The sequence below is a fragment of the Pongo pygmaeus genome, chromosome 2 (assembly GCF_028885625.2).
Source record: "Pongo pygmaeus isolate AG05252 chromosome 2, NHGRI_mPonPyg2-v2.0_pri, whole genome shotgun sequence".
Classification (NCBI taxonomy): Eukaryota; Metazoa; Chordata; class Mammalia; order Primates; family Hominidae; genus Pongo; species Pongo pygmaeus.
The window spans coordinates 62,781,988-62,796,664 of record NC_085930.1 but is presented as its reverse complement, the minus strand read 5'-3'; the positions used below and the strand labels follow the sequence as shown (position 1 = coordinate 62,796,664).

General features: G+C 48.4%; 2 protein-coding genes across 3 annotated transcripts in view; one reads left to right on the top strand and one right to left on the bottom strand.

Annotated features, from left to right (window-relative positions):
- The window catches only part of NR2C2 (nuclear receptor subfamily 2 group C member 2), a 113,019-nt gene extending 103,503 nt beyond the window's left edge, over positions 1-9,516 (top strand). Inside the window, exon 19 of one of the 2 annotated variants that reach the window (XR_010125829.1) lies at positions 13-1,710. Coding sequence is in view for 1 of the 2 variants with exons in the window: in XM_063662665.1 (XP_063518735.1) it covers positions 9,480-9,483 (4 nt within the window). In the remaining variant the exon portion in view is untranslated. Of the gene's footprint in view, positions 1-12; positions 1,711-9,479 lie in introns of those variants that run through there. The other variant, XM_063662665.1, reaches the window with a different exon arrangement.
- Positions 1,121-13,906, bottom strand: MRPS25 (mitochondrial ribosomal protein S25). Its single transcript, XM_054482246.2, has 4 exons — positions 13,609-13,906; positions 9,810-9,916; positions 3,841-3,928; positions 1,121-3,097 (listed from the first exon to the last, which is right to left on the bottom strand). Exons 1-4 carry the CDS (start codon positions 13,740-13,742, stop codon positions 2,905-2,907), a joined length of 522 nt encoding a protein of 173 aa, XP_054338221.1. The 5' UTR covers positions 13,743-13,906; the 3' UTR covers positions 1,121-2,904.
- Positions 13,907-14,677: the final 771 nt, after the last annotated feature.

The following is a 14,677-nucleotide window of genomic DNA, read 5'->3' as shown; positions in this document are numbered from 1 at the left end:
TTCATGTTCCAGGTGAAAATTCTGAGGTCCAAAGTCTGATGCATGACAGAACTCACTGGCAGCCAGATACGGCCTCACTCCGTCACCCAGGCTGGAGTGCAGTGGTACAGTCATGGCTCACTCCAGCCTCAACCTCCTGGGCTCAAGTGATCCTCCTGCCTCAGCCTCCTGAGTAACTGGGACCACAGCAGATACAGGTTTAGATGGTGCTGCCAGGTAGTGCCTCAAAGAGAAGAAAAGTGGTCACTTCAGAAGAATAAGGCTGTGAACACTGCTTGTGCAAATAAAATTAAGAACATGTTATCAATTATAAAATCCTCACATTTTCTCCAATTTTCTCTCATTTCTGTATATTTTAAACCCACCTTTCATCACTACTAAACAAAATAGGGAAAGACAAAGGTTTAAAGAGAAACTATCCAGGATCAAGTAGCCTACAGGGAACAAAAAAATGATGTTTATTTCCACAAATTATCTGCCACCTGTGAAGCTGGCCACACAAGCAATAACTGTACCACAGGAATGCTGCTGTCTCCACACATGTCCCTTCAGGGTCTGGGCTGTCCACCTTACTGCCCATCACTCCTGTGTCAAGCCTGAACTCAAACCCTAGTTTTCTGTCCCATTAGGGACCAGACATTTATTCTGTCTAGAGAAGGGTCACCACTCCTTTTGGTTCAGGACATTTCTGCTGGTTAGCAGCCTCTTTGGGCCCTAGAGGGAAGGAATACTCTCATAAGGCTTTCTGTGTCACTAGCTATGGAGACCTACACTGCAGATGAAAGCCAAAAGGAACTAGGTGCTTTCTGAAGAGCCCTTGCAGCCAGGTAGAACTTCCAGGCAGGTGATATCAAGGTCAAGACTTTAGTCAGTTGGGTGGGGAACTGAAACCAGCAGACATGGAAGGGCTCTCTGTGGAGGAGAGCTTTTTCCACCCAGCCAAAATGCTGATGGCACAGTCAAGATGCTAGATTTCAATTAAACACTCCCTTTGTAAGTCTGTCACTCAAGGAACACCTGTCTATTATACATCAGTCTCTGCCCACCTTCCCCTCCCACCCCCGACAAGCCATCACCCCGAACCCAGATCTGGTACAGAATCAAACTTGAGCATCAAATGTAAAAGATCCAAATCTGCACATTTAATGTGATAATCTCTCAACTGTTAATGAAACACATTGTAGTATGACATCATTTCACCAGCCAGCTACTTCATGTGGCAGAAAAGGTAACCTTTTCCTCATTTTACAGACAAAACCAGTTACAGACCTGGAAAGCTTTAAGACTTGACCAAGGCTCCAGCAGGTAGAGGAATGAATGAAAACTTCTTCAGTCCTGCTCTGTCAAGCACCACTGTCCTTTTTTAATTCTTTTAACCACTGCCTTCCTGTATCAGATAAAGTCTCGTCTCCTTGGCTGAGTTTCTAGGGGTCCATGGTCCAACTGGTCCTTCACTTTACAATTAAACTTATTTAAAAATTTTTTTTTCTTGAGACAGTCTTGCTCTGTGGCCCAGGCTGGAGTGCAGTAGCACATGATCATGATTCACTGCAGCCTTGACCTCCCAGGCTCAAGAGATCCTCCCACCTCAGCTTCCCAAATAGCTGGGACTACAGACGCGAAACACCACACCCATCTAATTTTTGTATTTTTTGTAGAGACAAGGTCTTGCCATGTTGCCCAGGCTGGTCTCGAACTCCTGGGCTCAACTGTCTGCCCACATCAGCCTCCCAAAGTGCTGGGATTACAGGCATGAGCCACCACACCCAGCCTAGCTAAACCTATTCTTAAGGTGACCCTAGAGGGCTCTGCTGTCTTCTGGAGGCTGAAACCTCCAGTTTAGCATAACTAAAGTGACAGTAACATCAGTGTCCTATGAGGAAAGAATGAGGAAGTTGCTCAGTAATGCAGCACTCCCTCCTCCAGAGCTTGGTAAGTAGGGCCTGAGGGAGCAAGCAGAGCCAGGTGGCCAGCTATAGACACCATCCCCCCAGCAGGGCCCCAACGTCTCCCCTAGGTGGTGTCTCCTCTTTTCCTCCATGGCCTACAAACCAGCTCCCTGCTAATGCACACAGCTCCCTGCTAATGCACACAGCTCCCTGCTAATGCACACAGCTCCGTGCTAATGCACACAGCTCCCTGCTAATGCACACAGCTCCCTGCTAATGCACACAGTTCCCTGCTAATGCACACAGCTCCCTGCTAATGCACACAGCTCCCTGCTAATGCACACAGTTCCCTGCTAATGCACACAGTGGCTGGGCCATGGGTTGGCAGTGGCGGACTGGTCAGCAGGTACGTGCCTCAGTGAGGCTGGCCTGTCAGCCACTGGGGCTCCTCCATCTCTGGCCCATGGCTAGGCCCCCCAGCAGGCAAGGGTAATCAACTATATTTTAAAAAGTGAGCACTGCACAAAGGGTTGCCTTTGGATTGCTGAAAAATACCCCAAAGAACTGAATGGAGGGGTGTCCACACTGCCAACCACAGACGGTGCTAGCCAGACTCAACCACAGCAGCCCTTATGTTCTCCAGAGTAGGGCCCAGAGGAAGATTCAAAGCCAGCGGAGACCAGTAAAGGGTCGCAGGACCAAAACAGGTGTCAACAGGCTGTGGCCTTAACCTCCCAGGCCCAAAGCCTACTACACAGGCCTTCCTCTTCACTAGGACCAGATACACACCAAGCTGCTATTAGGAAGCGTTTTATTGACCAGCAGAGCAGGGATATTCATTTAGCAGCTCAGCTTCAGACCCTCCTCTCCCACATCCTTTTACACAGGTGTGTAAAGTCCTTTTAATGCAAAAGGATTTCCAGAGTCTCCAGGGGCTTCCCTGGGCCAAAGTAATCCCATTCCAATCTCCCCACTGGTCAGACACCATCACCCCAGCCCACAGTGACCGTGGGCCTTAGTCCTGGGCATCGGCTTTCAGAGCGGCTTTGTACTTCCCCCTCATCTCCTTGGGTAAAGGCACCAGGCTGGGGCAGGGCACCTGCCCTTCCACTTCACACATGCACTCCCGCAGGCAGTACTTTCGAGGGCCGAAGTTGGCTGGGTGAGAGAGCTGCTTTTTCTCCTCTTCCTCTTCCCTGAGGGTTTCCCTGCCAAAGAGCACAGATGGCAACCAAGCATTGGCAACTCTGAGTGGCAGGCACAGGGCAGTTTCTCAGCCGAGACAACCCCACCATCCACCAGGGACACCTGGATCTCCTGCCTTCTAACCTGATCCTCGCTGTCAAAGCCTATTGCTCTCTCCCTGCTGGCCCCTGAGGAGAGGGCTGAAAGAAGGCCTGCTGTTGTCCCCTGAGACCACAGGAGCAAGCCTACACAGTGTGGTCAGCCTATCTGCTGCCGCAGGTGGGGCCCACAGCTCTGACAAACAATCACAAGATAAAGGAGCCTGAAAAGGCCTCTGTGTGGTTTCTCAAAGACAGACTTTTTCGGCTTCCCTCCCTTTCTGTCTCCTCTCATTCATGGAAAGAAAGACCTGTCACCAGGAGCCCTGGGGCTAGATGTCTGCTAGCTCCAAGCTGAGATTCCCAGGAGAGAAGGGTTAGCAGCTACACAGGGCCACAAGTCAGCTGCATTTCAGCTTCCTGTCCCCCACAAGAGGGAGAGAGGTACTCACACTGTACAGCCAAGGGAGATAAAGCTTACAGAGGTTTAATGATTTGGTAAAGAACAACATCAGAAAGAACTGATTCTACAGCCCCAGCTCTTGTTAGTGTCTGGGGTTCACTGTCAGAGAATCTTACCTCTCAGCACCCTTCCCACACACCCCTTTCTTCCTCAAATTCTCTGGGCTGAGAAGTTTGCTCCTTCCAGGTCAAACCAAACAACTCACTCATTCTTCCCCAAGATTTTTCTGATGTGCTCCATGATCTCCTTATTGCTCTTGGTCTCCACATCCACCAGGACCTGCTCCCCAGAATCTGGAAACGGAAAGCACAGGGCAGAAGAGAAACAGAACTCACGGCACACTCAGCCTCAAAAAGTTGTAATTTGGGACTTGCTTTTAGTGGCAGAAACATTTTAATAATAAAATAGATATATTTGTTTACATAATCCATAATACTACCCTTCCTTTTTCCATTTTTCTTTAGACCTGAGCAAGCATAAACTTTAGATATATAAAAAAAAAACACGCCATTTTAATAGAAAGACATTCCATGTTCATGGAAAGACCCAATATTCTTGAGACGGCAATTCTCCCCAAACTGATCTACAGATTCAATCAATCCCTATCAAAATCCCAAGCGTTGTTTCTGTATAAACTTAGAAGTTAAGCCTAAAATTCATATGGAAATGCAAAGGACACAAAAGAGCCAAAACAATTCTAAAAAACGAGAAAATGGGAGAACGTTTACTTTCTAATTTCAAATTTACAATAAATTGAAATTACTATAATCAAGACAGTGTGGTACTAGTATAAGAATATGGGCGGGCGCAGTGGCTCAAACCTGTAATTCCAGCACTTTGGGAGGCTAAGGCAGGTGGATCATGAGGTCAGGAGTTCAAGACCAGCCTGGTCAACATAGTGAAACCCCATCTCTACTAAAAATACAAAAAATTAGCTGGGAGGCAGGAGAACTGCTTGAACCCAGGAGGCAGAGGTTGCAGTGAGTGGAGATAGCACCACTGCACTCCAGCCTGGGCGACAGTGCAAGACTTTGTCTCGAAAAAAAAAAAAAAAAAGAATAGACATACACTGTAATGGAACAAAACTGAGTCCAGAAATAAACTCTTATTTGTAAGGTCAACTGCTTTTCAGTAAAGATACCAAGATAATTCAATGAAGAAAGATAATCTTTTCAACAAATGGCGCTGGGACAACTGGCTATCTATATGCTAATAAGTGAATTTAGACTTTTACCCACAACATTAAAATTTTAAAAATTAAAACTCCAGGAGGCTGAGGCAGGAGAATAGCTTGAACCCTGGAGGCAGAGGTTGCAGTGAGCTGAGATCGTGCCACTGCACTCCAGCCTGGGCAACAGAGCAAGACTCAACCTCAAAAAAAAAATTAAAACTAAAAATGGATTTGAGACCTAAATGTAAGCACTCAAACTTTTATAAAACTTCTAGAGGAGAACACAGGAGAAAATTGTCATGACCTTACCTAGGCAAATATATTTTGGAGATGACATTAAGAAACATAATCCATAAAAGAAAAAAAACTCTATAAATTGAAAGATCAAAATTAAAAACTTTTACAGTTCAGGACACATCATAACCCACAGTCTGGGAGAAAATATTTATAATGCATATATCTGATAAAGGACTTATATCCAGAATATATAAAAAACTCACTACTCAATGAGACAATCCAACTAATAAAATGGGCAAAATATCTGAATGTATTAGTTCATTCTCTCACATTGCTATAAAGAAATACCTGAGACTGAGTAATTTATAGAGAAAAGAGGCTTAATTGGCTCATGGTTCTGCAGGATGTGCAGGAAGCACAGCAGCTTCTGCTTCTGGGGAGGCCTCAGGAAGCTTCCAATCATGGCAGAAGGCAAAGGAGGAGCAAGGAGTCTCACATGGTGGAAGCAGGAGCAAGAAAGAGAAGGGGGAGGTGCCACACACTTTTAAACAGCCAGATATCAAGAGAATTCACTATCACAACCACAGTACCAAAGGGGATGGTGCTAAACCATTCATGAGAAACGGCCCCCACGGTGACTGGAGCAGGCCCATCACACCCTACCTCAATATTGGGAATTATAACTGAACATGAGATTTGGGTGGGGACACAGATCCAAACCACATCACTGAATAAATATTTAACTAAATTTTTTTAAAGGGCTAATAATAAGCATACGAACTGATGAGATCTCAATGAGTCACTAGGAAAACGCAAATTAAAACCACAACAAGATATGCAAATGGCTAAAATTTTAAAAGCACAGACAATACCAAGTACTAGTGAGGATGCAGAGTAACTGGAACTCCCATATGTTGCTAGTAGAAATGCAAAATATTACTGCCACTTTAGCCAGTGAGTTAAGACAAAATAAAAAAGATTGGAAAAGAAGTATAACTGTCTTTATTTGCAGATGACATTATTACAGTGCATGTAGAAAATCCTAAGGAATCTAGAAAATAAAAACTACTGGAAATAAGTGAATTTAGGATAGAACGCACCTGCACTCAACCTCGGCAACAGTGAGACTCCGTCTTTAAAAAAATTTTTTTTTTAAATGATAAACTGAATTCATCAAAATTGAAATTTCTGCTCTTCAGAAGACACCACTAAGAAAATGAAAAGCAGGCCACAAACAGAGAAAACAGTCACAAGACATTATCTCCAACAAAGGAAATGCACCCAGAACACATAAAAAACTCGACAAGAAAGCAGCCCGTTTTTTTTTTTTTTAATGGAAAAGATTCAGGCCAGGCGCGGTGGCTCATGCCTGTAATCCCAGCACTTTGGGAGGCTGAGGCAGGCAGATCACGAGGTCAGGAGATCGACACCTTCCTGGCTAACACCATGAAACCCCGTCCCTACTAAAAATATAAAAAATTAGCCAGGCGTGGTGTGGTGGGCGCCTGTAGTCCCAGCTACTCGGGAGGCTGAGCCAGGAGAATGGCGTGAACCCAGGAGGCGGAGCTTGCAGTGAGCCAAGATCACGCCACTGCACTCCAGCCTGGGCGACAGAGCGAGACTCCGTCTCAATTAAAAAAAAAAAAAAAAAAAAAAAGATTCAAACAGACTGTTTACAAAATAAATATCTGAGTGGCCAATAAGCACAGGAAAAGATACTTGGGGGAAATGCGTATTAAAACTCCAATGAGATACACACCCAATGGAATGTCTAAAATGTAAAAGACAATTTGGTGGGCAGAATAATGGTCCCCAGAGATGTCCACGTCCTAACCCCCAGAACCTTACACAGCAAAAGGGACTCTGCAGATGTGATTCGAGTTAAGGGCCTTGAGCTGGGGAAAGGATCCTGGATCATCCAGTGGGCCCAGGTTAACCCCATGGGTCCTTACAAGTGCAGCACCTGACCAGGCTGTGGTCAGAGGGAGGTGGAAGGATGGAGGAACAGCCGCATATGCAAGGTTGCTGGCTTTGAAGATGGTTAGAACGAGGCCACAAGCCAACAAATGTGGACAGGCCCTAGAGTCTAGGAAACGCAAGGATGTGGGTTCACCTCAAGCCTCCGGAAAGGAAGGCTCTGCTGACACTGGTTCCAGCCCATGCTGGACTTCTAACCCACAGATCTGCAAGATAATACATTTGTATGAAGCCACCAAGTTTGTGGTCAATTGTTACAGCAGCCCTGGGACATTAATACAACAATACTAGCATGAGCGAGGACGCGCAGCTGCTGGAACTCCACCCTGTGACTGGAGTGCAACACAGCACAATCGCTTTGGAAAGGCGGTGCCTGAGAACCTTAAATACATAGCTGCTCTGTGACCTGGCAGTTGCACTCAGGTATACCCCCAGGAGGCCTGAATGCCTCTGTCCACAGACAGAGACCTGCGCAGTCTACATGCACGTTTACTATAGCGTTCTTCTTGGCAGCCAGGAGGCCCACCGCTCAAACCTCCCTTCAAGCCCTGTGGAGTACTGCTGGGATCTGTGCAGCACTTGGGCAGCCCGTGCTCTCCCTGGCTGGGGCCTAGGGTCTGGCCTTCACAACCCAACACAAGGCTAGAATGTCCCGCTGCGCTGGCCAACACTCCCAGAGCTGCGTCGTCCTCACCTGTAGTTCTGGCAACCTTCCCTGCCCGGCCTCCTCACTCTCCTGGTTTCTTTCAAGGTCTTCTCTCATAAATATACTTCTAACTCTCTCGGCATCTTACAAAAATCTAAAGGGTCATCAACAGGCGAGTGGACGCACTGTGGTACATTCACAGAATGGAATACTACCTAGCCAGAAACAGGAAAAACCACGAAACATGTAACCTGGGTGAATCTCAAAACATGAGTAAAAGACACCAGGCTCAAGGGAACATATACCGTGAGATTCTAGTTACATGACATTCTAAAACAAAATGCATCTATAGTGAAAGAAGGGATAACGGGTTGCCTCTGGTAGAAGGGAAATTAACCAGAAAGTGGCACTAAGGAACTTCCTGCAGTGCTGGGGCATTCTGCATCTTGGGGCATGTACATAAGTGTACAGGTATATAACAACGGCCAGTACCCATCCAGTTGCACGTGCTACTTGGGTGTGCCATTACCAGCACACTGAAGTAAATTACACCTCAATAAAGTTGGTTTTAAAAACACAAGCAAAGCTCACATGTACAAATTGCCACAGGGCCACCCTTCCAACCTTGCCTGTTGTCCTGTTTCTCACAGTACTAATCTTTTTTTTTAGACAGGGTCTCACTCTGTTGCCCAGGCTGGCGCACAGTGGTGCGATCTTGGCTCACTGCAACCTCTGCCTCCCAGGTTCAAGCAATCCTCTTGCCTCAGCCCCCCAAGCAGCTGGGACCACAGGCATATGCCACCACACCAGCTAAATATTTTTTTGTAGAGATGGGGTTTTACCATGTTGCCCATGTTGGTCTCAAACTCCTGAGCTCAAGAGATCCCCTCGCTTCAGCCTCCCAAAGTACTGGGATTACAGGTGTGAGCCACTGCGCCACCAGGCCCACAGCACTAATCTTTTTTCTTTTTTTTTTGAGACGGAGTCTTGCTCTGCCACCCAGGCTGGGGTGCAGTGGCGCGATCTCAGCTCACTGCAAGCTCCACCTCCCAGGTTCACGCCATTCTCCTGCCTCAGCCTCCCGAGTAGCTGGGACTACAGGTGCCCGCCACCACGCCTGGCTAATTTTTTTATTTTTAGTAGAGACAGGGTTTCACCGTGTTAGCCAGGATGGTCTCGATCTCATGACCTCATGATCCAGGCCTCCTCGGCTTCCCAAAGTGCTGGGATTACAGGCGCAAGCCACTGCGCTTGGCTCTAATCTTTTGTTAAAATTTCTTGTTCATTCTGTCTCCCTCTGCTGGATATAATCTCCATGAAGGCAGCAGAAATCTTTGTGTGGCTTCCTGACATCCCAGCCTCCGGACCAGCACCTGGTCCTAGGGGAACATGTGTTACATATTGGTGGAATGAATGAAAAAACATGGTCATTTTGTTTCCTGAAGCATTTCCCAACCTACACTTCATTTGATTCTCATAGCCATGTAAGGCAGACATTTTGCCTTCAGGTGACAAATTTTAAAATGGGTCTGTTACTTGCTCAGGATCAAAGTGTCTGAGAGCTGGGCCAGAACAGCTGCCCTCCTCGTTTTCCAGCGGAGAGCCAAACTTAATGGAATAAACATCACTTAGCGCCTGGTCCAAACATGAACAGCATCGTGTTAAGTGCATGCAGTCCTCAGAGGACACACACAGCACTGAGACAGAGGGGTTCTGGGGGCATGTGGGAGGTCACTCGAGGATGCAGGGAAGGCTTCCTAGAAGTGGTGCCCATCCTGAGCCCTGAGGAATTTTTTTTTTTTTTTTTTCCCAGTTGAATAAGCAAACGCAGGTAGAAAGGGGATTCCAGGCCAGGAACAATCTTGAGCAAAGGCATCACAGCCTGGTGTGACAAGGGACTTTGGAAAAATTACCCCCACGGTGTGAGGCAGAGGATAAGAAGAGATGAGGCTGGAGAGGGAAAGGAGTCCAGACCTCAGTGGCTGCTGAGTGCCTCGGTTATGGGGAAGCCAAAGATGCCAGGAGTCACAGACACACCATGACAGCGCACACTGCAGCTCATCCTGACGCTCCCGCAGGAAGGATGCAGTCTCTCCAGGCATGTCTGGGACAGCCCCTGGACCATGGCGAGGGCTCCACTCACCTAAGTAGAATCGCAGGAAGGGTGATGGCGTCATGTTCTTAAACATCATGATCTGCACCCAAGGGTTTTTGTATTGAATCTGAGGTACGTTGAAAAATACAAATTTCCTGCAAAGGGGAAGAAATGAAGCCTATGAAACAGAGTTTTTAGCCTAAAATTTTATGCATGGGTATTTTTCTAGGGAGAAAGTCCAGCATTTTCATCAGATTCTCAGAGGACCCAAAAAGGCTGAGAAAAAACTCACAGGGATCCTCTTAGAAGATCCCCTGAATGGCGTGGGGACCCCAGGCAGGCATTTGAGGGGAAAGAAATCTGTATCCCAACCTGTACTGCAAGCTAACCCAACACCAATGCCAAAGCACCACTGAAAATGAAACCATGAAAGGTACTACGTCGTGACTTGTGTCGTGAAGACAAGGTGTAAACATGAGTGGTAGTTCATGGAGCTGTATACTTACAGGTGTGCACCGTATCTAGGTTATACCACAATTTTAAAATAATGAGACCAATGTATTTACACATGGGGGAACAGTTTTACAATTTAGGAGTGGAGGAACACCTTTAAACTTAGAAGATTTAAATAGATTTATACTCCAGAGAAAAAAAAAGGCCTTGCAAAAAAAAAAAAAATGCATAATCACAGTATTCTATTTGGCTCAATTGTGTATAGCATTTACAAAGTAATATTAATCTGAATGCTGAATATCGTCCTGTACAAAATTTGGAACAATGATACTGGGAGGAGTCGGTGGAAGAGTATGGAGGTTTTGGAGGTGAGAAGTAGCAATGGTGGTGAGAGACATTCCATAGTGACAAGGCCACAGATAACACCTAAAGCTAAAAATCAACAAGTAGCTCTCAGCCGGGTGCAGTGGCTCACACCTGTAATCCCAGCACTTTGGGAAGCCCAGGCAGGAAGACTGCTTGAGCTCAGGAGTTTGAGACCAGCCTGGGCAATATAGGGAGACCCTGTCTCTATAAAAAAATTAAAAATTAGCTGGGCATAGTGGTACATGCTGGTGGTCCCAGCTACTTGGGAGGCTGAGGCAGGAGGATCGCTTAAGCCTGGGAGTTTGAGGTTGCAGTGAGCCAGAGCTGTGATTGCACCACATTCCAGTCTAGGCGACAGAGCAAGGTCCTATCTCAAAAAAAAAAAAAAAAAAAAGTGGCTCTCTGAGGATGTTATTTAACTATATGAGTATAAGACTCAAATTAAATAGTTAAGCCGCCGGGCGCAGTGGCTCATGCCTGTAATCCCAGCACTGTGGGAGGCCCAGGCAGGCGGATCACGAGGTCAGGAGATCCAGACCATCCTGACTAACACGGTGAAACGCCGTCTCTACTAAAAATACAAAAAATTAGCCGGCGTGGTGGCGGGCACCTGTAGTCCCAGCTACTCGGGAGGCTGAGGCAGGAGAATGGCATGAACCCAGGAGGCGGAGCTTGCAGTGAGCTGAGATCGCGCCACTGCACTCTAGCCTGGGTGACAGAGCGAGACTCCGTCTCAAAAAATAAATAAATAAATAGTTAAGCCTTGAAAACTGCTGCCTCTAGGGGAGGAATGGAGGCCTTGGAGACCCCCACAGCACACAGGCCTGGGAGCTCAAAGGCTGAATTTACCTTCCAGGGCGTAGGAGGCCTCTGATCAGTTCCCACCCCACTGCAGAGTATCCCAGTGTCACAGAACTTTTTACAAATAAACCAGGACATAGCCAGGTGAGACGTTCCCATACTTTACTAGGACAGAAATGCAACAGAGATCTTAAAATGGTTCTTGCTGAAACACAGGAGGAAAGTTAATAATGGCAGGAACCTTGAGTTGAGCACCTGCTATATATGCCAGACACTTTGCTAGGCACCTGACTCTCCAACCCCAGAAGGTGGGGTTTTACAATTTAAGGAAACTAAGGTCAGAAGTTAAGTAAACTTCCCCAGGTCTAACTGGGCTGATGAGTCTGGCCTTCCATCACACTGTTCTGTCACTATCAAATTCACCCTGAGGCTTGGGACCACTTGTTAAGGGTAGAACACCTGGCAGAGGTGAGTAAGGACTTGGCCCTCAGATACTAAATAAGGCACCTTCCCACTGCCCCCAGCAGGTACCCAAAGACTGGGTGGACCGGTCGCAGGCACTTGGGATGGAGGTAGGTCCCAGTGGGGCAGCTGAAGTGCTGAGGGCACATGAACAAACAAGGGCTGGGGATTGGGGGAGGAGTGCGGCTAGCCAGAGCAAGGCAGACAGACTCCAACCCACGGGTACAAGATCACAGAGGGCACAGGTGGCACAGGCCAGCCCCTACCACCAGGAACAAACAGTGAATGGCTGTTTGTATCCAATTTACCTAGAGGACATTAAAATATCTGAGAATGTGAGTAAGAGGCTCACAGGCTTATTTTGATTGGCTGGCCATTTAAAAGCCAGAGATTTACATAAAAATCTAGATTTCAGCTTCTTGACAAATCAGAAATTCTCCACGGGGCCCACAATGCCAAACAGTGAAGGGCCCTCTGGATAGGGCACGTGCTCTCCAGCTCGCTGCGGGCCACACCAAGACCCCCACCCCTTCCCATTATCTGCCTGGCAGTTGCCCGGGGACAAAGGTGTGCACAGTTGTGCAGTAGGTTATGAAGGAGTATCTGGGTGCCCATATACCCTAAGACCAAGACCAAGTCTTCCAGGAAGCCATCAAGCCAGCTGATTCCAGGCAAGCAGGTCCAAGTTCTCAGATTCACCTGCGCAGAGCAAATGGCTAGGAAGTGGCTTCCCGCTCTCTTGAAGGGCCATGCAGTGAAGGTCCGTCACCAAGGAGACCATGCCCCACAAGAAGTTGCTCCCCGCCCCCACGCCTCATTTTGATCCAACATACACCCAGTCCCAAAGTTTCTGCGGGCTAAGGTTGCCTCCTCCATCACTGCTGAACTCCCAGCACACAGCACACAGCCCAGCACTCAGAGTGTACTCAATAAATGTAGACTTCATACCTGCAGAGCCTAAGGCACTGCTTAGGGCTGCCTCAGGGTCAATCCAAACCTTTCACTTGCCAACTGCCATTCAATGAGTCCCTACTCTGTTCCAAGCTGAAAGACATCCTAGACGTTCCCTATAGTTCCCTCTAGTCCGGGTAGGGTCTGCTGCTGCACAGCTGACATAATTAATCACTTCCTTCCAAACCTTGAGTCCCGAAGGAAGCGTTTTCACTTACTCCCGGCCACACTGCCCAGCTCACCGCTCACTGGCTGGCATGGTGTCTCGTGGAGCCGCAAGTTACTTAACCTCTCTGTGCGCTTCCCCAGCCTTAGAGTGGGGATAAGCTGAGGTTTCTGTACGCACCAGAAGAGAGAAAGCGCGAGAAGCATTCAGAACTGTGCGAGACATGATCAGTGTTGGCCGCTGTTATTTCTCTCATTTCATCCTCAGATTCGTCCTGGGGTGTCACCCCCGTCACCCCGAGAGGATCTGCGGTTGCCCCTCCCCAGCGCTTGCCTTGCTGGCCACAGGGGCCAAGGGAACTGGTGGCCTCCCTCGGGTCAGCCTCGCCCACCGCGCCGGAGAAAGGAAATCCAGCAGTTGGGTTCTTGTCCTCCGCCCCCCAAACCTCGTCACGACTGCAGCCGGCCCGGCGGGGGCCCCGCCGTCCGCCTCAGTCTGGACCTCTGTAAAATGGGGGTAACAGCGCCGACCTGGGGGACCCGCCCCGGGGCTGAGCGGCCGCCCAGAACGACTCGGGACCTCACGTTACCAGCAGGCTGGCACGACTAGCAGGTTACGGCTCGCCAGGCCGCCGGGGCTGCGACTGACCTGGCGCCCTCGCCCAGCTCCCCGTGCGTGTTGTAATTCACTGTCATGACCTTCACGGATTTCTTGAATACCACGTTCCCCTGGCTCAGATATTGCAGGGTGCGGCGGATGGGGAAGCGGCCCTTCATGGGCATGGCGGCGACGGTGGCGCGGCCGACCCCACGGGCCGCGAGCCGAGCAGCGACGAGAAAGGACTAGCTAGCACCCGCGCGGATCTCACGCCGCTTCTCCCCGGAGCCAGGTTCCACTTCCCGCGCAGACGCACAGGAGACGCTTCCCGGCGGGCAGCGCACGCCGCGGAGCACCCTGGGACTTGTAGGCGGTCTTCGACCCGGCGCGGTGAGAACCGGTGTGTGCATCTTCGCTTTAGAACGCCTTCCCCTTGGAAGGTTTAGGTTGTCGCGTCCTGTAAATTAGTCATTTCCCCATCCACCCAAGGGAAAATATTTTTACATAGGCCAAAAGTCAGACATTGCAATAAGAAATAATCAGGAAAGCTGAGTTTGGATACCAAGTCAGCTGATAACGTCCTATTGAACCTAAAGTCCATTGTTCTCCCTGAACATCTCCAGTTTTATCACGAAGAGTTCAAACTGCACTTTCTGACATTGACTTAAACTTCTTAGCAAAAGAAAAAAAGATGGTTTGGGATCAATTCCTTCCTAAATTCAGCCACTTAACTCAGGACCTCAATTTTTTCGTAAACAAACTATGGGTGAGATGCATTTCTAGGGCCAGGCGCGGTGGCTCCCGCCTGTAAACCCAGCCTTTGGGGAGGCGGAGGCGGAAGGATCGCTTGAGGTCAGGAATTCGAGACCAGCCTGCCCAACATGGCGAAACCCAGTCTCTACTGAAAATACAAAAATTAGCCTGGTGTGGTGGCAGCGCCTGTGGTCCCAGCTACTCAGAAGACTGAGGTGGGAGGATCGCTTGAACCGGGAAGCGGAGGTTGCAGTGAGCCGAGATCGCGCCACTGCACTCCAGCCTGGGCAACAGAGCAAGACTCCGTCTCAAAAAAAAAAAAAGATGCATTTCTGAAGTACTCTTGATCTGAAAGTTATTTCTCCTT

Coding starts and splice junctions, on each gene's coding strand:
- MRPS25 (XM_054482246.2), bottom strand. CDS start 13,742: ATGCCCATGAAGGGCCGCTTCCCCATCCGCCGCACCCTGCAATATCTG. Junction 9,917..13,608: donor GAGCTGGGCGAGGGCGCCAG/GTCAGTCGCAGC, acceptor TCCCCTTTGCAG/GAAATTTGTATTTTTCAACG. Junction 3,098..3,840: donor AAAATCTTGGGGAAGAATGA/GTGAGTTGTTTG, acceptor GCTCTTTGGCAG/GGAAACCCTCAGGGAAGAGG.